A 16,630-nucleotide genomic window follows, 5' to 3' on the forward strand; every position below is an offset into this window, starting at 1 on the left:
ATTTTTAATTGTGAATGAATAGTAGAAAATTTCTAGTGTTTTAAACACTTGTACATATATGGATTTAGATCAACAATCATATTTCGTTTTCAATGTTTACCAGAAAATACATGACCTTTTGACCTTGCCCCTTCATTGCTTTAAATAATGATATTATGATATGAATTGCACATCTCTCCACCAGTTTCATATGCACATCTAAGAAAGGTGTAAAATAGCTTCCAAAAAGAGATCCTTTACATATAGTAGAAAAAAGGGAAAATTTGGACAGCATATGACCGCCCCTTTTTAATGCTTTCAGTTATGATGTATGGGAATGTTAATCATAATCAATATAAATGGCTTATTCGTGTCCCAAAATGGTGTAGGATTTCAAATTCAAGAGATCAATCGAAGACAAATTGTGGCATTCCTCTAGGAAACACCAGACTCAAGTTCAACGAGACAAAAATCGTGTCCTTCAGAGTATACCACATTGAAAATCACCGGAGCCTGCATGCATGGTGCCGAGAATTTATACCTAGAAAACTGCAAGTGTCTACCACAATTCCGGAAGATCAACAACCAAGGTTAAAGTTTTTCAAAAATAGGTCAAACACCAAGATCAAGGTCACAAGGTCAAAAAGTTTGGAAGCAAAAGAAAGATGTCTTCACCAGGAATACAGAAAGGAAAGCCCCCCCACCATCTATTCCCAAGTTAATACTGTAGTAATCAAGGCTATTCCAAAGTTAATACTGTAGTAATCAAGGCTATTCCAAAGTTAATACTGTAGTAATCAAGGCTATTCCAAAGTTAATACTGTAGTAATCAGGCTATACGGACCATGTACATCCACCCGGGAAGCTCAGTGATTAGAGCACCTGACTAGTAATGCAGGGGTCCCGGGGTTAGATTTCCGGTCCAGCCAAAGATTTTCTCCTCCCTCCTATACTACAATACTTAAAGTTTAAAGTTAATGTGATAATTAAGACAAACAAACAGACCAAAAATTGTATACACCCAAATATATGATTATGGGTTTGGGGGTGGGGTTTGGGGGTGGGGTGTGTGTGTGTGTGGGGGGGGGGGGGGGGGGGCATTAAAAAAACCACTGCAAGCATACAACTGCTGGGGCGCTCTTCATTTCCAGAGGTTATATATCACACTGAGATAAGCGCGATAAAAGTAAGGGGCTGACAGAATGTCAACATTCCAATAATCAGTGTTAGACCACAGAGGATGTTGACCTACGATAAGAGGTCGGAGTAATCGCAAAATAAAACTTGATTTCTAGCTCCCTGTTTAGTGAGAATGGCTGCCTGGTTGTTGGGAACAGCGTGGACCATGCAAAGACCTGCTCTGTCACCATAGTGTGTGTTTATCTTTGGGTATCTCTCACCTCTCTACTGTTCTCTGTGTGTTTATATCTATGATATCAAGTCTATTGTGTTTTGTGTTAAAGCAATATTATCTGTCATTTTGGTGTCCAATTTTTTTTTTTTTTTTTTTTTTTTTGAAATTGTGATTTACCGGTACTATTTTAATGATTCGATGACAGAAAAAAAAATTCAACAAAATAAAATTTTCAGATTTAGAGCTAACATTGCTTTCACTAATGATTCAGTTTTAAATTTGAACATGTTAAAAGAATAAAAATTAAACACGAACTTCCCATCCTGGGGCTTGAAATAACTGAAGGTCTGATGATCTGGGGTCAGTGAATCAATGGATTGGGGTTAGTGCTTTGTAAAGAGCATGTGCCATTGGAGCTACTGAATTCTAATACTTAGTATCAAAATTTTTCAAAGATTGTGTTGCAATGATTTTTCAACATTTTTCAAAAGGGTCCTGTGGCTTTCAAATTGGGGAAAATTGTCAACATTTTGTTCAAATTGGGAAAACCTAATCAGTATTGTAAATATGCTAAATATATATCAAACAAGAAATCAAACACAAATTGATGTCATTGTTCTTTTATTTTACATTATTTGAATTTTCTTTAAGCTCTGAAAATTTTCGACTATTCTTTCTAAATCATCAAAAATTGATGACTCTTTGTCATGTCACACATAAACTGTTCACATTGAACTCAATTTTTCAAGAAATACATTTTTCGCCAGTTTTTTTATTGGGAAAAGTGCAAGTTAAATTGGGAAAAAATTGGTAATTTTTGTAAGGGGAAAGGGCCAATATTCAGACCTAAAATGGGTTTTTAAAAAAATCACTGGGCTGGTAAATATTAAATATGTGTTCGTCCAGGGGATGTTATCCGACATAAAATATTTCCTTGACTTCAGTCTTTTGTTCAGTTGTACTGTATGAATTAAGTGATACGATGTAAATAAATTCATGAATGTTTCTAAGAACATATTGTCATAAGCGGAATATTCCTAAGAACATATTGTCATAAGCGGGATATTCCTAAGAACATATTGTCATAAGCGGGATATTCCTAAGAACATATTGTCATAAGCGGGATATTCCTAAGAACATATTGTCATAAGCAGGATATTCCTAAGAACATATTGTCATAAGCGGGATATTCCTAAGAACATATTGTCATAAGCAGGATATTCCTAAGAACATATTGTCATAAGCAGGATATTCCTAAGAACATATTGTCATAAGCGGGATATTCCTAAGAACATATTGTCTTAAGCGGAATATTCCTAAGAACATATTGTCATAAGCGGGATATTGTCATAAGCAGGATATTCCTAAGAACATATTGTCATAAGCGGGATATTCCTAAGAACATATTGTCTTAAGCGGAATATTCCTAAGAACATATTGTCATAAGCGGGATATTGTCATAAGCAGGATATTCCTAAGAACATATTGTCATAAGCGGGATATTCCTAAGAACATATTGTCATAAGCGGGATATTCCTAAGAACATATTGTCATAAGCGGGATATTCCTAAGAACATATTGTCTTCAACTACATGTTTCTTAGAATGAGTTGTCTAATTGTACAGCTTTCCACAAATGGCATTTTAACCGAAGATGGCAACGACTTTTGTCTCTAAAAGTTAATTTACATGAAAAAAGGTCCTATACTAATTATCAGATACTATAATCATTTAATATAAGTTATAAAAAGACTTCACTTATTTTCAAAGTTTATTAAGATGCTTTTTTTTCACTATTGCTAGTGGTTAGTAATAACAAAGTATAAGTTTGACAATAAATGAGTTTGAAATTAATTATTTAAAATAAAAGTGTTTTATTTATCATTCTTATTCAATCATGAACTTTAGTGGTTCAACAGGTCAGTATAAGTTCTCAATTGACCAGTATATGGTGTGACCATGTGATGAAGTCAACCTCTACCACCAACCTCAAAAAGTTTAAAGTTTGGTTTTTAACAATAAATTGAATGTATACATCTTTGATATGATAATCACTTCAATTCACTAGCCTATATATAGTGTTTAGAACACTTCATTTTAATAGCCTATATATATACATATAGTGTTTAGAACACTTCATTTCACTAGCCTATATATAGTATTTAGCACTATTTGCAGCTGTCAGAATTTTGACCCCCCCCCCCCCCCCAAACCAAGGACAGATACATTATGCAGTATTGTCATTATCTTGTACCGATTTCCCACTCCATTGATACATTATGCAGTATTGTCATTATCTTGTACCGATTTCCCACTCCATTGATACATTATGCAGTGTTGTCATTATCTTGTACCGATTTCCCACTCCATTGATACATTATGCAGAGTTGTCATTATCTTGTACCGATTTCCCACTCCATTGATACATTATGCAGTGTTGTCATTATCTTGTACCGATTTCCCACTCCATTGATACATTATGCAGTGTTGTCATTATCTTGTACCGATTTCCCACTCCATTGATACAGTAGTCAGACCAGCATGTTTTCAGTGTAAATGAGTGAACTGACTTTCCCGACCCCCATAATGAAAATATTGCATAATTATAAAATGCTTACATTTATCACTTTACTGAGACTTTAAAAAAAAATATATATATATATATAAAAAATCCAGGTTAGCCCATATAATCTCTCATGAATGAAATGCCCAGATCACTTTTTTTCTTTTCTAATATTTTGATTTCCCGCCTTCCCCCATTCATTACAGGTAGTATTATCGACCTGTACGATTGCTTTCACCAGAAGAGGGCTGTAAAATATAACACACCCTGCCTGTTGTTAGGAATTTTTTTTTTTTTTGCCTAATGTCAACAAGTACTTTTCCAGTCCTTATCTGCTGATTGGTGACCTAAATTAACACTGAACAGGATCTCGATCTCTCTCCCTGCTCGGTGTGTGTGCGATAGTTCATGGGGTGTTTGTTGACATTTTTTAAATGTCAATTGAAATGTCCCGGAAAGGGAATACCAGAAAGGGAATACCGTGAATTACAAAAAAAAAACAAAAAAAACACTCTGCTTGATCAGAGCTTCTGAAATTCTTTCTTATCTTTTCTTTTTAAATGAAAATGTAATTAAGATTTTTTCATAACAATCTCTCAAAACATATTCAATTTACATTTACATTTCAACATTTTTTTTTTCAAATTCATTATTTTTCTCCAAACCCCCAACCCCCCAAGAAAACATTGAAATAAATCCAAGCATTACAAAATTTACTATTTATAAAAGAAGAAAAGAAACAACAGGCCTATACTTCCCCTTTCCTGGGGCCTCTCGTGACCTTGTTACTGGAAGAATGACCAGGTTTTCTGGGTCACACAGTGAAGCAACACTGGTCAGAATCTAAGTCTACCAATGAAATCATGGCTTATTGTATGATTAAACACTCCTTACAATGAAAGCATCTTTTAATCAACATTTTTCTGCCTATGATTTCATTTTGAGTACTTAACCCACTAAAAACCACGGAACTATTTTTCCTCAAAACATAATGGGGGCCCACCACGGGGAGCACAAGCTCTTCAAGAATAAAGAGGCTTATTGATTGGTTAGCTTTTTTTTCTGAGAATAAATCATAAAAATGATGGGCTTTATAAGAGAATTCAACCTATGTGGCTGCTACAGTTATATATTGTATGCCAGTAAGGCTTTACAAATAATACCATTCATTGCAGGAAGTCCTCAGATCTGATAAAAGGCTGACTTTTTTTTTTCTTTTATCATTGTCATATACACAATCTATGGCAATTTCAACAGAGATTTTATGACAGCATTATTAATTCATAATCTCTTGTGTCCCTTGCACAGCATCAATCAACACATTGTACAATTTCTAGTTTTAAATTCCATGATTCCGTACTGTATACAGCCACTTCATTAATCCCCCCCCCCCCCACCCATATATCTTGAAAGGAAATTATACCTTTTAATTTTCAATACTAAATTGAATATTTTAATTCTCAATAAAAAAAAAAATCTGGAAATATTGAGCTGGCTCAGGTGCACTAGCCTAATTTTATTCATTCCAAATGATTCTCAAGTCTTGTGTGGTAGCAAAAAAAAAAATTTACATTACGAAAAAACGCATACTTATCTTCCTGTAATTTTATTACAAATTGTCCAATGCATTGTTCAAAATTACCTCATGCCTTTAAAGTTAAAGACTAGGAAAAATTTTCAGACCAGCAAACTTTCTATAATACTAGTCTGAACAGAATTTTTTAAAATTCGGATATACACTTATCGATTTCAGCACAAGTGTCTCAGTCATTCTTATGTTTGAATTTAAGGTCAAGAAACATTTGCATGGTTAAGTGTTTTTTTGATCACGATTTGACTGTCACGTTTCCAACATGTGGAAAATAAAAGAGGGTTGTCTTCTCCTTTCACTACAGTTAGTAAGTGCCCATTCAATAAATTGGACAAAAATAAAATTTTGCATCGTCATTTTAAATTAATTTATATTAAATTGGGCAGGCTAATGCTTAATTGTCAATCAATGAAAATTAGTTACACGATGAAAAAAATCATTTAATTCATCTAATTTTAAACCCCGCAATATCTCTTTTTATTTCAATTTGATGTACAAAGTTTTTTGACAATCTATTTGTTGATTACCACCTGAATATAACTCTACAAAATTCTCTTAGATTATACACTGGGTTTTATATATCGAACATCATCAATGACTGCTTAATTTTGAAAACATTAAATTAATATACACCAGTTTTGAGCTAGAATACAAGAGATCCATGGACCTCATCACTCGATCACCCAAACAGTATGATGCAATTCACATATTGCATATATGCATATGCAAATATTTTCAAACCCCCTTTCTGGCCCCACCCTGACAGCCAAGCAAGATCATGATGCAAACCATGTGACTTCATCCTTAATGAGGATGCATACATGCGTACAGCAAAAAGCTATCGCAGTCTTGTTCTGCAAAATTACATACAACGAACTTCCACTATTTGAAAAGAAATCTAATTTTTAGTTTCACGCATCGAACTGACAGGCCTCTAACTGTGACTATATCTAAAAACGAAATCATATGAAGCGGTGAATTTTCAAGTCATATGGGATTCGTATGTTTGGACAATAGTATAGTGGGAAAATATGTTAAAATCTTTTTTTTTTAGAAAAAGATGCAAGAATACAGTTATATAAGGCCTCAACCGTGCACATTTTCTTTGGTGATGAAACCAAAGTTTTTATTCCATAATGGGTGGATCTGTAGCTCTATGATCTGTCTCAATACTTTCAATGAGTGTCACAGATCTGTAGCACTGCCCTGCAATCTACACTAAAATATAATCTAAAGTACAACTTACCCGCAATGTTGACCTTGACCCGTTTTGCGATAATGCTGCCTATGCCATTACGAACATGACACTCGTACACGCCCTCATCAGTGACGTTCTTCTTGCGGCGGAACAGAACCCGTTTGAAAGAAAGAGACCCGTTTATGACCTGGATCCGCCGCTGGTTTTCCAGCTGCAGCACTTGTCCATTTTTATACCAAGTAAAGACTGTGGAAGAGTTGGAGTCCACTGTACAGTTCAGCACCAGGGGGTTGCCCTTCTGAGCAACTACATTGTATGTGTCTGGTCGTGTTACAGAAATACCCGTAGATGTGAGATCCTCCCCTGAAAAACAGTCAAGAAATCAATGACAAAATTTAGATCCTCCCTCGAACATCACAGTACCATTTCAGATTTTCCTTCGAAAAACATAAACATTCTTAACGTAATACTACAACACTATTCACTTCCTCCGACATTACAGTAAAACTCGCTTATCACGAACATGCTAAGAACGAATTCACACTTATTTCGAAGTGATATTTATTCCCCTATATACAGTAAAACTCGCTTACAACAGTATGACAAACTCAACTCTTATTGCTCATCAAAAGATTTTGAAAGAATTTTTCCACACACAATGTACATATATGTATTTTTAAGTAAAGCTTTAAACAGATTTGGTGTATCTGTCTCTGCCTCATAGTTCATCGTTGGAAGAACTTACATCTTCATTATACATAGTTTTGGCTTTTTCAGTAGTCAATCTTGAGGGTATCTTTTGAAACAACCCACACATTATTTTCATTATTTGTTAGTTATCTCCCCTTGGAAGAGAGGCTGTTCATTTGATCAATATGGAACCCTACCTTGAAAACACCAGCATTGTTCGAAATATTACTAAAGCAGAACAAACAATCTCCGCACATTAAGAATCTCGTAAACAATTTATTATTCTGGGGCATTTCTGTTCAAATTTTGAAAATGTTAAGATTTGAAAAATGAGTGCGCTATCGCATCACAACAAAAGTGTTGACAGACGCACAGATGGACAGACAGACAATGTGAATCCCATAAAGCTCATTGGCATTTCATTAACTCAGATCAATTAGACAAGTTTAGTTAATTAAGCAGTCAATTTAAAGTGACCAGGGGCACCAATTTGAATCCTCTATCACCTCTGAGGAGGGTCATAAGAAGGGTTCAATCCCCAAACCATTCATTGTATGCTTTTTACAAAGACGATTTTCTGACTTAAGGGGAGGGAGTCTAACCCCTCCCTCTCTACTTCACTCTTTCTGGGACAGAAACAGTATCATCCTGGGTCGCCCACCACCCCCACCCCTGAAAATTTCCTGGATCCACCCCTTTCACTATCTCCCTTCCCTCTTTCCATAAAAGAAAACATCTACTATAACACTGCTGTATGTGAACTAAATTGAAAAAATTAAGACCAATCTGACAATAAGTCTGTGTGTGCATGTATATATATATATATATATATATATATGGGAGAGCAACTTGATCTGAACCTTAGGCTGCTTACACCTTGGTCCTACTTAATAGAAATTTACTTCTGGTCAAATCTAATAGAAATATTTCTGGTCAAATCTAATCAATATTTGACGTTTTATCATGAGAGGTCAGTTTAACTTATTGCATAAGCTGGTCGTTCAGATTGAGAGGGCTTAGATTAAACCCACTTCATAAACAGTTTGGCTGACCCCAGAAAGGCTGGAGCTTTAACACAAGGGGGATCAACACACACAAAATTGTTTTTAACCGTGGAACACTTACTCATTGCAATTGTTTTGAAAAGACTACCTAATACCTATAGTTATGCTTCGTCCATGCAGTAAGGCTTAAACCTTTAGTAGAATTTAGACAGAGCATCTCGGAGAACTTTTCTTTGTTCCACAGTTTATAAGAGTGTTGACTGTAAAGTCTTATTAAACACTAGCGTTAACGGACAAATAGAAATTGTGTAAGAGGTTTACTTAGCTAGATTGTTACAACATGAAATACCGAGTATGAACTTCGACTGCCCTGATTTAAAATTAAATTCCTTGCGTGGTTTAGAAAAATGCAGTCAAGCTAGCCCGCACAGCTTATTTGTACAATTAAGGGTATTCAAAACAAATCGCAAAATGATCGTAAAACAAATCTTATTTGCGAAAACTTTATTTGTGTGTGAATTCACACGATCAATTTAATACCTACCTAACTCCGGATAACTGTTGATAGATCTAATAAAAAGACAGGTTTAAACGAGTTATAATTTCATCAAGCTGAAATCTTACGAAAGTCTTGAATCATAAATTTCTATATCATTCATATTATTTTTATTGGTAGCACCTCTTGTGCATCTCCCCCTTTGCTCAAAATAGTACCTTTCACTTTTACTTCCGTGCTGCCCTGAACTACAGTACTCCTTTCCTTAAACATATCAAAAAACGCTAAATGTCTAAGTTATTCTGGAACAGCGGTAAGCCTTGGATTTTAAATAAAATTTAACTACCAACTGAAGGATAAAAACTAAACTCTTACACAGGCTAACAAGGTCTAACTCAGATTTTCAGATGGTGGTCAAGGGACATAACTGTGGTTAAGCTATTGATCGGTTCTATTTATAGAGAATATAGAGACCATTGGTGGAGATACTGTATATACATATATAAACCAATTGTTTGATTTTTCTCAACTTATGGCACTCATACAGGAACTGGTATAATCTTTAGATAAAGATTAATTAAACTCTATCAAAAACAAAATTAAACATGTACCACATCTGCATATTTCCTGACTTTAACAGACAAAAAAAAAGCTGTTTTCGACGAGTCAGAAAGAATCACACAAACTGTGAACGAGACGTAAAATCCTACAGAAAAACCTCATGCAAATCTCGGCTAGTTTATGTTTTTTGTAAACCTTATGTAGATGACAATGAGATGATTTTCACTTCATACTGAATATAATCAATATGTACACTGTTTCTGGTGCTATGCCGGTAATCTGCAGCCCAGGGACAGGACTTATAGCACGACCTCCCTCGTATAGCTCCTCTAATACTAACCCCCATATTACTTTCACTATTGTACAGCAAGTAACCTAAACCACAGGGAGATGTATGCATGTATGAAAGGTATGTTTGTGTAAGTGTTTGATGTATTGTATGTAACCAAAACAAAAAAACCCAAAAAAAACCAAAACCAAAAAAGCCCCCCCCCCCTGTCCTCTTTTAAATGATAGTAAACAACAGAATTCACATTCACATTGAAGATCAAGCAATTTAATCCACTGCATGTTCAGTCTAATCATAATGATGATTTCTGCAATCATAAATTTACCTCTCCCGTGAACTTTACTTCGAAATTTTGAATAATTGTGTATCATGATGACATAATCAAAGGCCTGAAGGGACTGAAAGTCGACTCACACTATTACATAGAAGAAACTTTTGTATCAATAACCTCTCTCTATCTTTCAGTCATAAAGTCATGTGTAACATCTCATTCAGCCATTAAACATTGAGTTATATCTCATTCAGCCATTAAACATCGAGTTATATCTCTTTTAGCCATTAACTGGTAAGTTAACGACACACCTTATAATTTTAAAGTGAGAGTATATATATATATAAATTATTTTACAAATACCTTTTCGCTTGGGAAAAGGGGGACATATATTCATTTTGGTCAAAACCATAAGTATGGATCATATCCATTACAGGTCGGAGAAAGAATCTTGATAAATTCCTGTGGCATCAGTTGAATTCTGATCATAGTCAGCTTCAATCTAATAAGTAGCCCAAATAATAGGACATGTCTCACAATCTAGTATGTAGCCTAAATAATAGCCTAAATAATAGCCTAAATAATAGCCTAAATAATAGCCTAAATAATAGCCTAAATAATAGGACATGTCTCACAATCTAGTATGAAGCCTAAATAATAGCCTAAATAATAGCCTAAATAATAGCCTAAATAATAGCCTAAATAATAGGACATGTCTCACAATCTAGTATGTAGCCTAAATAATAGCCTAAATAATAGGACATGTCTCACAATCTATCATGTAGCCTAAATAATAGCCTAAATAATAGGACATGTCTCACAATCTATCATGTAGCCTAAATAATAGGACATGTCTCACAATCTATCATGTAGCCTAAATAATAGGACATGTCTCACAATCTAGTATGTAGCCTAAATAATAGCCTAAATAATAGGACATGTCTCACAATCTATCATGTAGCCTAAATAATAGCCTAAATAATAGGACATGTCTCACAATCTATCATGTAGCCTAAATAATAGGACATGTCTCACAATCTATCATGTAGCCTAAATAATAGGACATGTCTCACAATCTATCATGTAGCCTAAATAATAGGACATGTTTCACTAATGGCAATACCCGTCATAGCATTTCTCAAAAATATCCAAACGTCAAGTCGGGTATTTTAAGTCCACCTCGCAGAAAATGAAAGAACACCAAAAACTGGCAAACTACATAACACCAACAAAACCACCTGGAAGCAAGTCAGAGGTACGAGAGGTTTGGCTTTCCAGTTTACAAAAGGGAAAACGGTGTAAGAAACATCGAGTTTGTGAAGTTTTTGGAGCATTGTGATATTTGTTTTATTCTATTAGAGTAACTAGCGGAACCGAGTGATATTTTTTCTGTGTTTTGAACTGAATAAATTAGAAATCCTTTTTCTAGTTTTTATCGATATACAAAGCATCACAAAATGTATCATATCGTATGTCAAGGATCATGTATCGTATCAGCTAGAAAAAGTATCGTCCCATCCCTCATAAGGACTGCCAAAAATCATGTTATCATTCCTTCCAAGGTCTGCCAGAATTTTTTTTATCATTCTTTGATTTATTCCCAGAATTTTTATTTCCTATCCAGTTGTTGTTCATGGTTATAGTTTTCCAGTGCTTAACTGGCCAATTAAATGGTTCCATAAGCCTGTCCAAATTGGGAAGAAATCCGAAATAGCAATTATAAAGAGTGGAACATTAGGGGCAGATAAAACAAGAAGCAGTCCAAGCATGCTTTTCAGCAGTGGTGGTGGTGGTGGTGGGGGAGGGGGGGGGTCAACTTTGCTCTGATATTTTATTAAATGATTATCTGACTTTTGAAAGAGATTATGTACTAATTAAAGCAGTAAAGATGTTAACATACTACATGTAATCATATGTAATTCAGCAACTTATTCAATCATGTCATTTAATAATTCATATATTTAACAAGGTTTTTCTCTTTTTTTTAAAGAAATGTATGGGTCCTGAAAAACTTATTCCCCTGACAGAACTACCTGTGTTACTTGTTGGTAAAAGTTTCAAAAAACTCTGCAAGACACGAAATATTCTATCATATTACAATAATCCTAGACTTCATAAGGCATACATGTTTTCTTAAAGCAACATTTTTTTTTGTAGCTTGAATAAGCATTAGTAATGCCATTTTACCTGTATACATCAGATTAAAACTGTGTACACTCATTGCATGCAATCTGTTGCCTTTCATAGCACTTAAATCTATATGCACATACATGTGATGTTGTCATTATACATTCATAATTACATTACATCTGTGTGTATAACTCCCTTATGCTGCATTAAGACAGCTCAGATCTGACCTTTAGGAAATTTATAGCTTACACTTCACCAGGCATTTTTTTTTTATATCAGGTCTATATTCAGCTGCCTATACCTGATAAACACTTGTGTGTTTACATTGGGAGAACCTGACCAGTGTTTGACCTTCAGAAGCCAATTCTCACATCAAACTCTCCCACTCAACAGTTTCATAACTTTCAGGGCAATGATCTCCTTCCCACTTCCTCACTTCCTAGTAGCCCATTAGTATTCAAGTATATTGGGAAGAAATATAATCTTCTGCTGTTTCCCATGTTTCAACAATTTTGTATAAATCTTTTTTTCTATCTCTCTTAATTCTTCCTGTATTCAATAATTTTGTATGATAAATATTTTTTTCTCCGAAATTTTTTCTTGCATTAAAAAATGTCGTGTCAATTTTTTTCTTCATATTCATCACAAAAAAAGAAAGGGTTTTTAAAAATAAAAGTTATCTAATTATGCTTTGTTAGAATGTTTTTAAAACAATTCTCACTGGGAAAAGCAGTCAAATTCATAGGGTACCCAAAAACCACATTTAATAGCAGAAAACAGCCAATAACATTGGCATTGGTCACTTAGATCTCTAAGAACCACGGTTTGTCGTTTAAACAAGAACCTATCGCTATCTTCTATAACATTCCCGGTGTAGCCGGTTCCTTATGTACATTGATCGCATCAGTTGTACTAGATTTGAGTACTTTTCTGTTTACAATTTAATACTGTACCACAGGGATGTGACTCAGTACCTCAGAAATCAGAGGAAAACTGGTCAAATAGGGAGAAAAACACCTCACCCTACCAGAAATCAGAGGAAAACTGGTCAAATAGGGAGAAAAACACCTCACCCTACCAGAAATCAGAGGAAAACTGGTCAAATAGGGAGAAAAACACCTCACCCTACCAGAAATCAGAGGAAAACTGGTCAAATAGGGAGAAAAACACCTCACCCTACCAGAAATCAGAGGAAAACTGGTCAAATAGGGAGAAAAACACCTCACCCTACCAGAAATCAGAGGAAAACTGGTCAAATAGGGAGAAAAACACCTCACCCTACCAGAAATCAGAGGAAAACTGGTCAAATAGGGAGAAAAACACCTCACCCTACCAAGAAAAACATCATTATTTGTTACTTTAGATCAAACCCAAATACGTGTTTCCTTTTTGTTGAAAATTTGAGCCATTCATATGATTTCCTCCGATTAATTGATTGATGTTTTCCACCACACTCAACAATTTTTCAGTTATCTGGTGGCGTCTAGTTTTTATTGGTGGAAGAGAGAACCCAGATACAATGTATCTTGGAAGAGATCACCAACATTCCGAAAGTAAACTGGGAAACTTTCTCACTTACTGGCGCGAGCAGGATTCAAACCCGCGCCAATAGAGGTGAGAAGCTGTGTGGTGTTGAGCGCGATGCTCTAACCACTCGCCCACGGAGGCCCTGGATTTCCACCGAAAAGAGGACAAGTCACACCCCTGTTAACAGGATCACACAGGAACTGAAAATGAATGTCATTTAAAAAGGATTGAAACTTTCACACACAGGGTGACTGAGACTAGGATTTCTGAATACCCATGACAGTCTGTACACAAGTTGCCAAATATTACAGCTAGGACTTCAGGTGGCTAGTTTCACAAGACCATGTTCCAATACACACCAGAGCTAATAATGATGGAAAATCAGAAATTTTTGATAATCTATGAATTTATCGACAATAATTGGCTCATCACTCATCAGAGCATCGTGTTCACTGCTACCTGATTCCATGCACGCTTGAATGACTCTTAAATTTACTTTGAATATGAAATAATAGCAATTGAAACAAAACTGATAAACCAGTCCATATAAAAACCACTATGCTGGAGAAAAATTTATTTGAATGTTTAAGTAGTATTCATTGAAAATTGTTTTTTGATCATGTTTAAAACAATAAAATGTCTAAATGTGAGTTTTTCACGTCTTAGACAAGTTGTCCTAGATCCTGGGAAATTACTAAATACAAGCAAAAGGTGGCCTCATAGTTTTAAGTTTACTCTATCAGAAAACTTGTATTGACAACAGTTGTATGATTTAAACACCATACATACACAGGTGGTTCAAGCCCTACCTCAGACAGGTACAACGAACACCCATGTTCCACGGCCCCTACCCCAGACAAGTAAAACCAACACCCATGTTCCACGGCCCCTACCCCAGACAAGTAAAACTTTAAATAGCGGCATGGACTCCCCCTCAAGCACATGCTCTTTAAGCAAAGGGAGACAATACCATAGTACTGGCCCTTCACTTTACAGGAAGAAGAAGAAAACAAACATTCATGCTCCAAGGTATATTGTGTAAATATCCTGCCTCTCTTTGCCTCCATGTCAATTAAATCTATCTGGCATTAGAGTGTCCACAGACCTCAAAAGTCCGTGAATCATACTAAAAAAAGATTTAACTAAATTACGAAGTGGCATTAATTCTAAATACACTTTTTTGCATGAAATTCTTGATAGTGTAAATAGTATCAATATTCATAACAAGTGGATCCAGAAAAAATATCTTAAGAGAGTAAGTACCCTTTTTTTCAATAAAAATTAAATGACATCTAAATTAGTTTGATGCAAACAAATACCTTTTTTTAATTTTTATCATTTTGTTTTATTTATTTTGTTTTAAAGGGCAAGTATGCATAGAAAATGTTTAGATAACACAGTTACTCAAAATGGCTGCCCTCACGGCCCCAACTAATCGGGTCACCATGCCATACTTTACGTAACTACCAGTACTACAGAAAAAAGCAATAACGGAAATGATAATCTGTAATTACAGCCTCCCTCAATCATCCCAAACTACTGTCATTCAAGTAGAGAATAATGGTATCCCTATACTTCTAACGCACCATGGTTGATCTTCTTATCTTCATATTTCATAAGGTCAATGACATTTTAAGGAGGTCTATCTAAACGTTTTGCCCCCTCCCTATCTATTTGGGGTCAGTTATATACATTCTACAACTAACTTTTAAAAACTACACCCATCCCTATATCATAAAATACATTTCTTATGAAAAACAAACACACATGCAGTCCATTTCCCCGTCGAGGACCTCAACACATTTTTTAATTCATTGAATACACAGCAAAAACATGCGAGCGAAAAAATCAAAACAAACCGCGATGCACGACGATTTAAAAAGAGAAACCATAGAAGACATGCTGGCGGAGCGGATGAATAAGAACCCCTGACCGCCTTAGACAAGTTTCTCCTGCACGTGAAACCCCCCGGTCACTTTGTTTAACGAGGGCCACCCTGTGAACTTGCCTGGCCAAGGCATGATCGGCCATATTGGTTTTTTTTTTTTTTTTTTAGTGATCGCGGGGTCAACAGTAAATAGCTTGGATAAAAAACTGGTGATTTCACGAAAAATGGGCAATGCTTTAAGATACATACCGTTTACTGCGTAGACTCCACCCGCTAGCGCGCACAATAACAAGCTACATAGATACATGTGCGCCATTCAAACCCATACATCGGGGCGAATATTTGTTAACTTCAACGTAATGTTTGGATCCGGGCATGAATACATTTATTGAACCGAAGCACACCTTAAAGCCGCAACCCCTACGCCAATGTTATTGGAATGGAACACAAACAACAGAGAACGCGGCCAGTACTCCGAACGTCGGTTTATCAACGGATAAGAGGATTTTAAATTTTGTTGGGGAAAACGATTATCGTAATCATTTCTGGTTCAAAAGTCACAGATAAAGAGGCGGATCAAATGTAAATGTTAAATGTAAATAATGAGAACACATATATATGGCATAGGCATTGATTGTTCAAATGCGTGGGCGAGAGATATTAAACTACCGTTAATACGATATCGATAAACCAGAAGAAGATATGATGAGAATAGATTGTTAAAAAATAATCTTGTAGATAGATCTGTATTGCATATAATCTACAATCATTGAGTGAAAGCTACGACACACGGCATGTGACAGTGTTTAAAATTCTAGATACGAGACACCTTTTATACAGTATAGAGAGAGGGAGAGAGTTGAGACTCTCTCTCTCTCTCTCTCTCTCTCTCTCTCTCTCTCTCTCTCTATATATATATATATATATATATATATATTGACTGGCAATATATGGGAGAAAGTTGTTGGGTTGGGGAGGGGGTAATTAAGTTATTTGGTTTGGGGAGGGGGGGGGGGTTGTTGTTGTTGTTTAAAACCCCATACTGTTTTCAAATTTTATAGGGGTGAGATAATAGTTTCATGCATGGTGT

The 16,630-nt window shown here is 35.4% G+C and overlaps 1 protein-coding gene across 1 annotated transcript in view; it reads right to left on the minus strand.

Moving 5' to 3' along the window:
• LOC125661266 (protogenin B-like) overlaps nucleotides 1–16,099 on the minus strand; it is a 50,476-nt gene extending 34,377 nt beyond the window's left edge. The window contains exons 1-2 of the mRNA XM_048893242.2: nucleotides 15,790–16,099; nucleotides 6,733–7,047 (exon numbers count right to left, since the gene is read on the minus strand). Of these exons, the coding sequence (XP_048749199.2) occupies nucleotides 6,733–7,047; nucleotides 15,790–15,856 (382 nt within the window). The 5' untranslated portion in view covers nucleotides 15,857–16,099. The remainder of the gene's footprint in view (nucleotides 1–6,732; nucleotides 7,048–15,789) is intronic.
• Nucleotides 16,100–16,630: the final 531 nt, after the last annotated feature.

The sequence above is a fragment of the Ostrea edulis genome, chromosome 8 (genome assembly GCF_947568905.1).
Source record: "Ostrea edulis chromosome 8, xbOstEdul1.1, whole genome shotgun sequence".
NCBI lineage: Eukaryota > Metazoa > Mollusca > Bivalvia > Ostreida > Ostreidae > Ostrea > Ostrea edulis.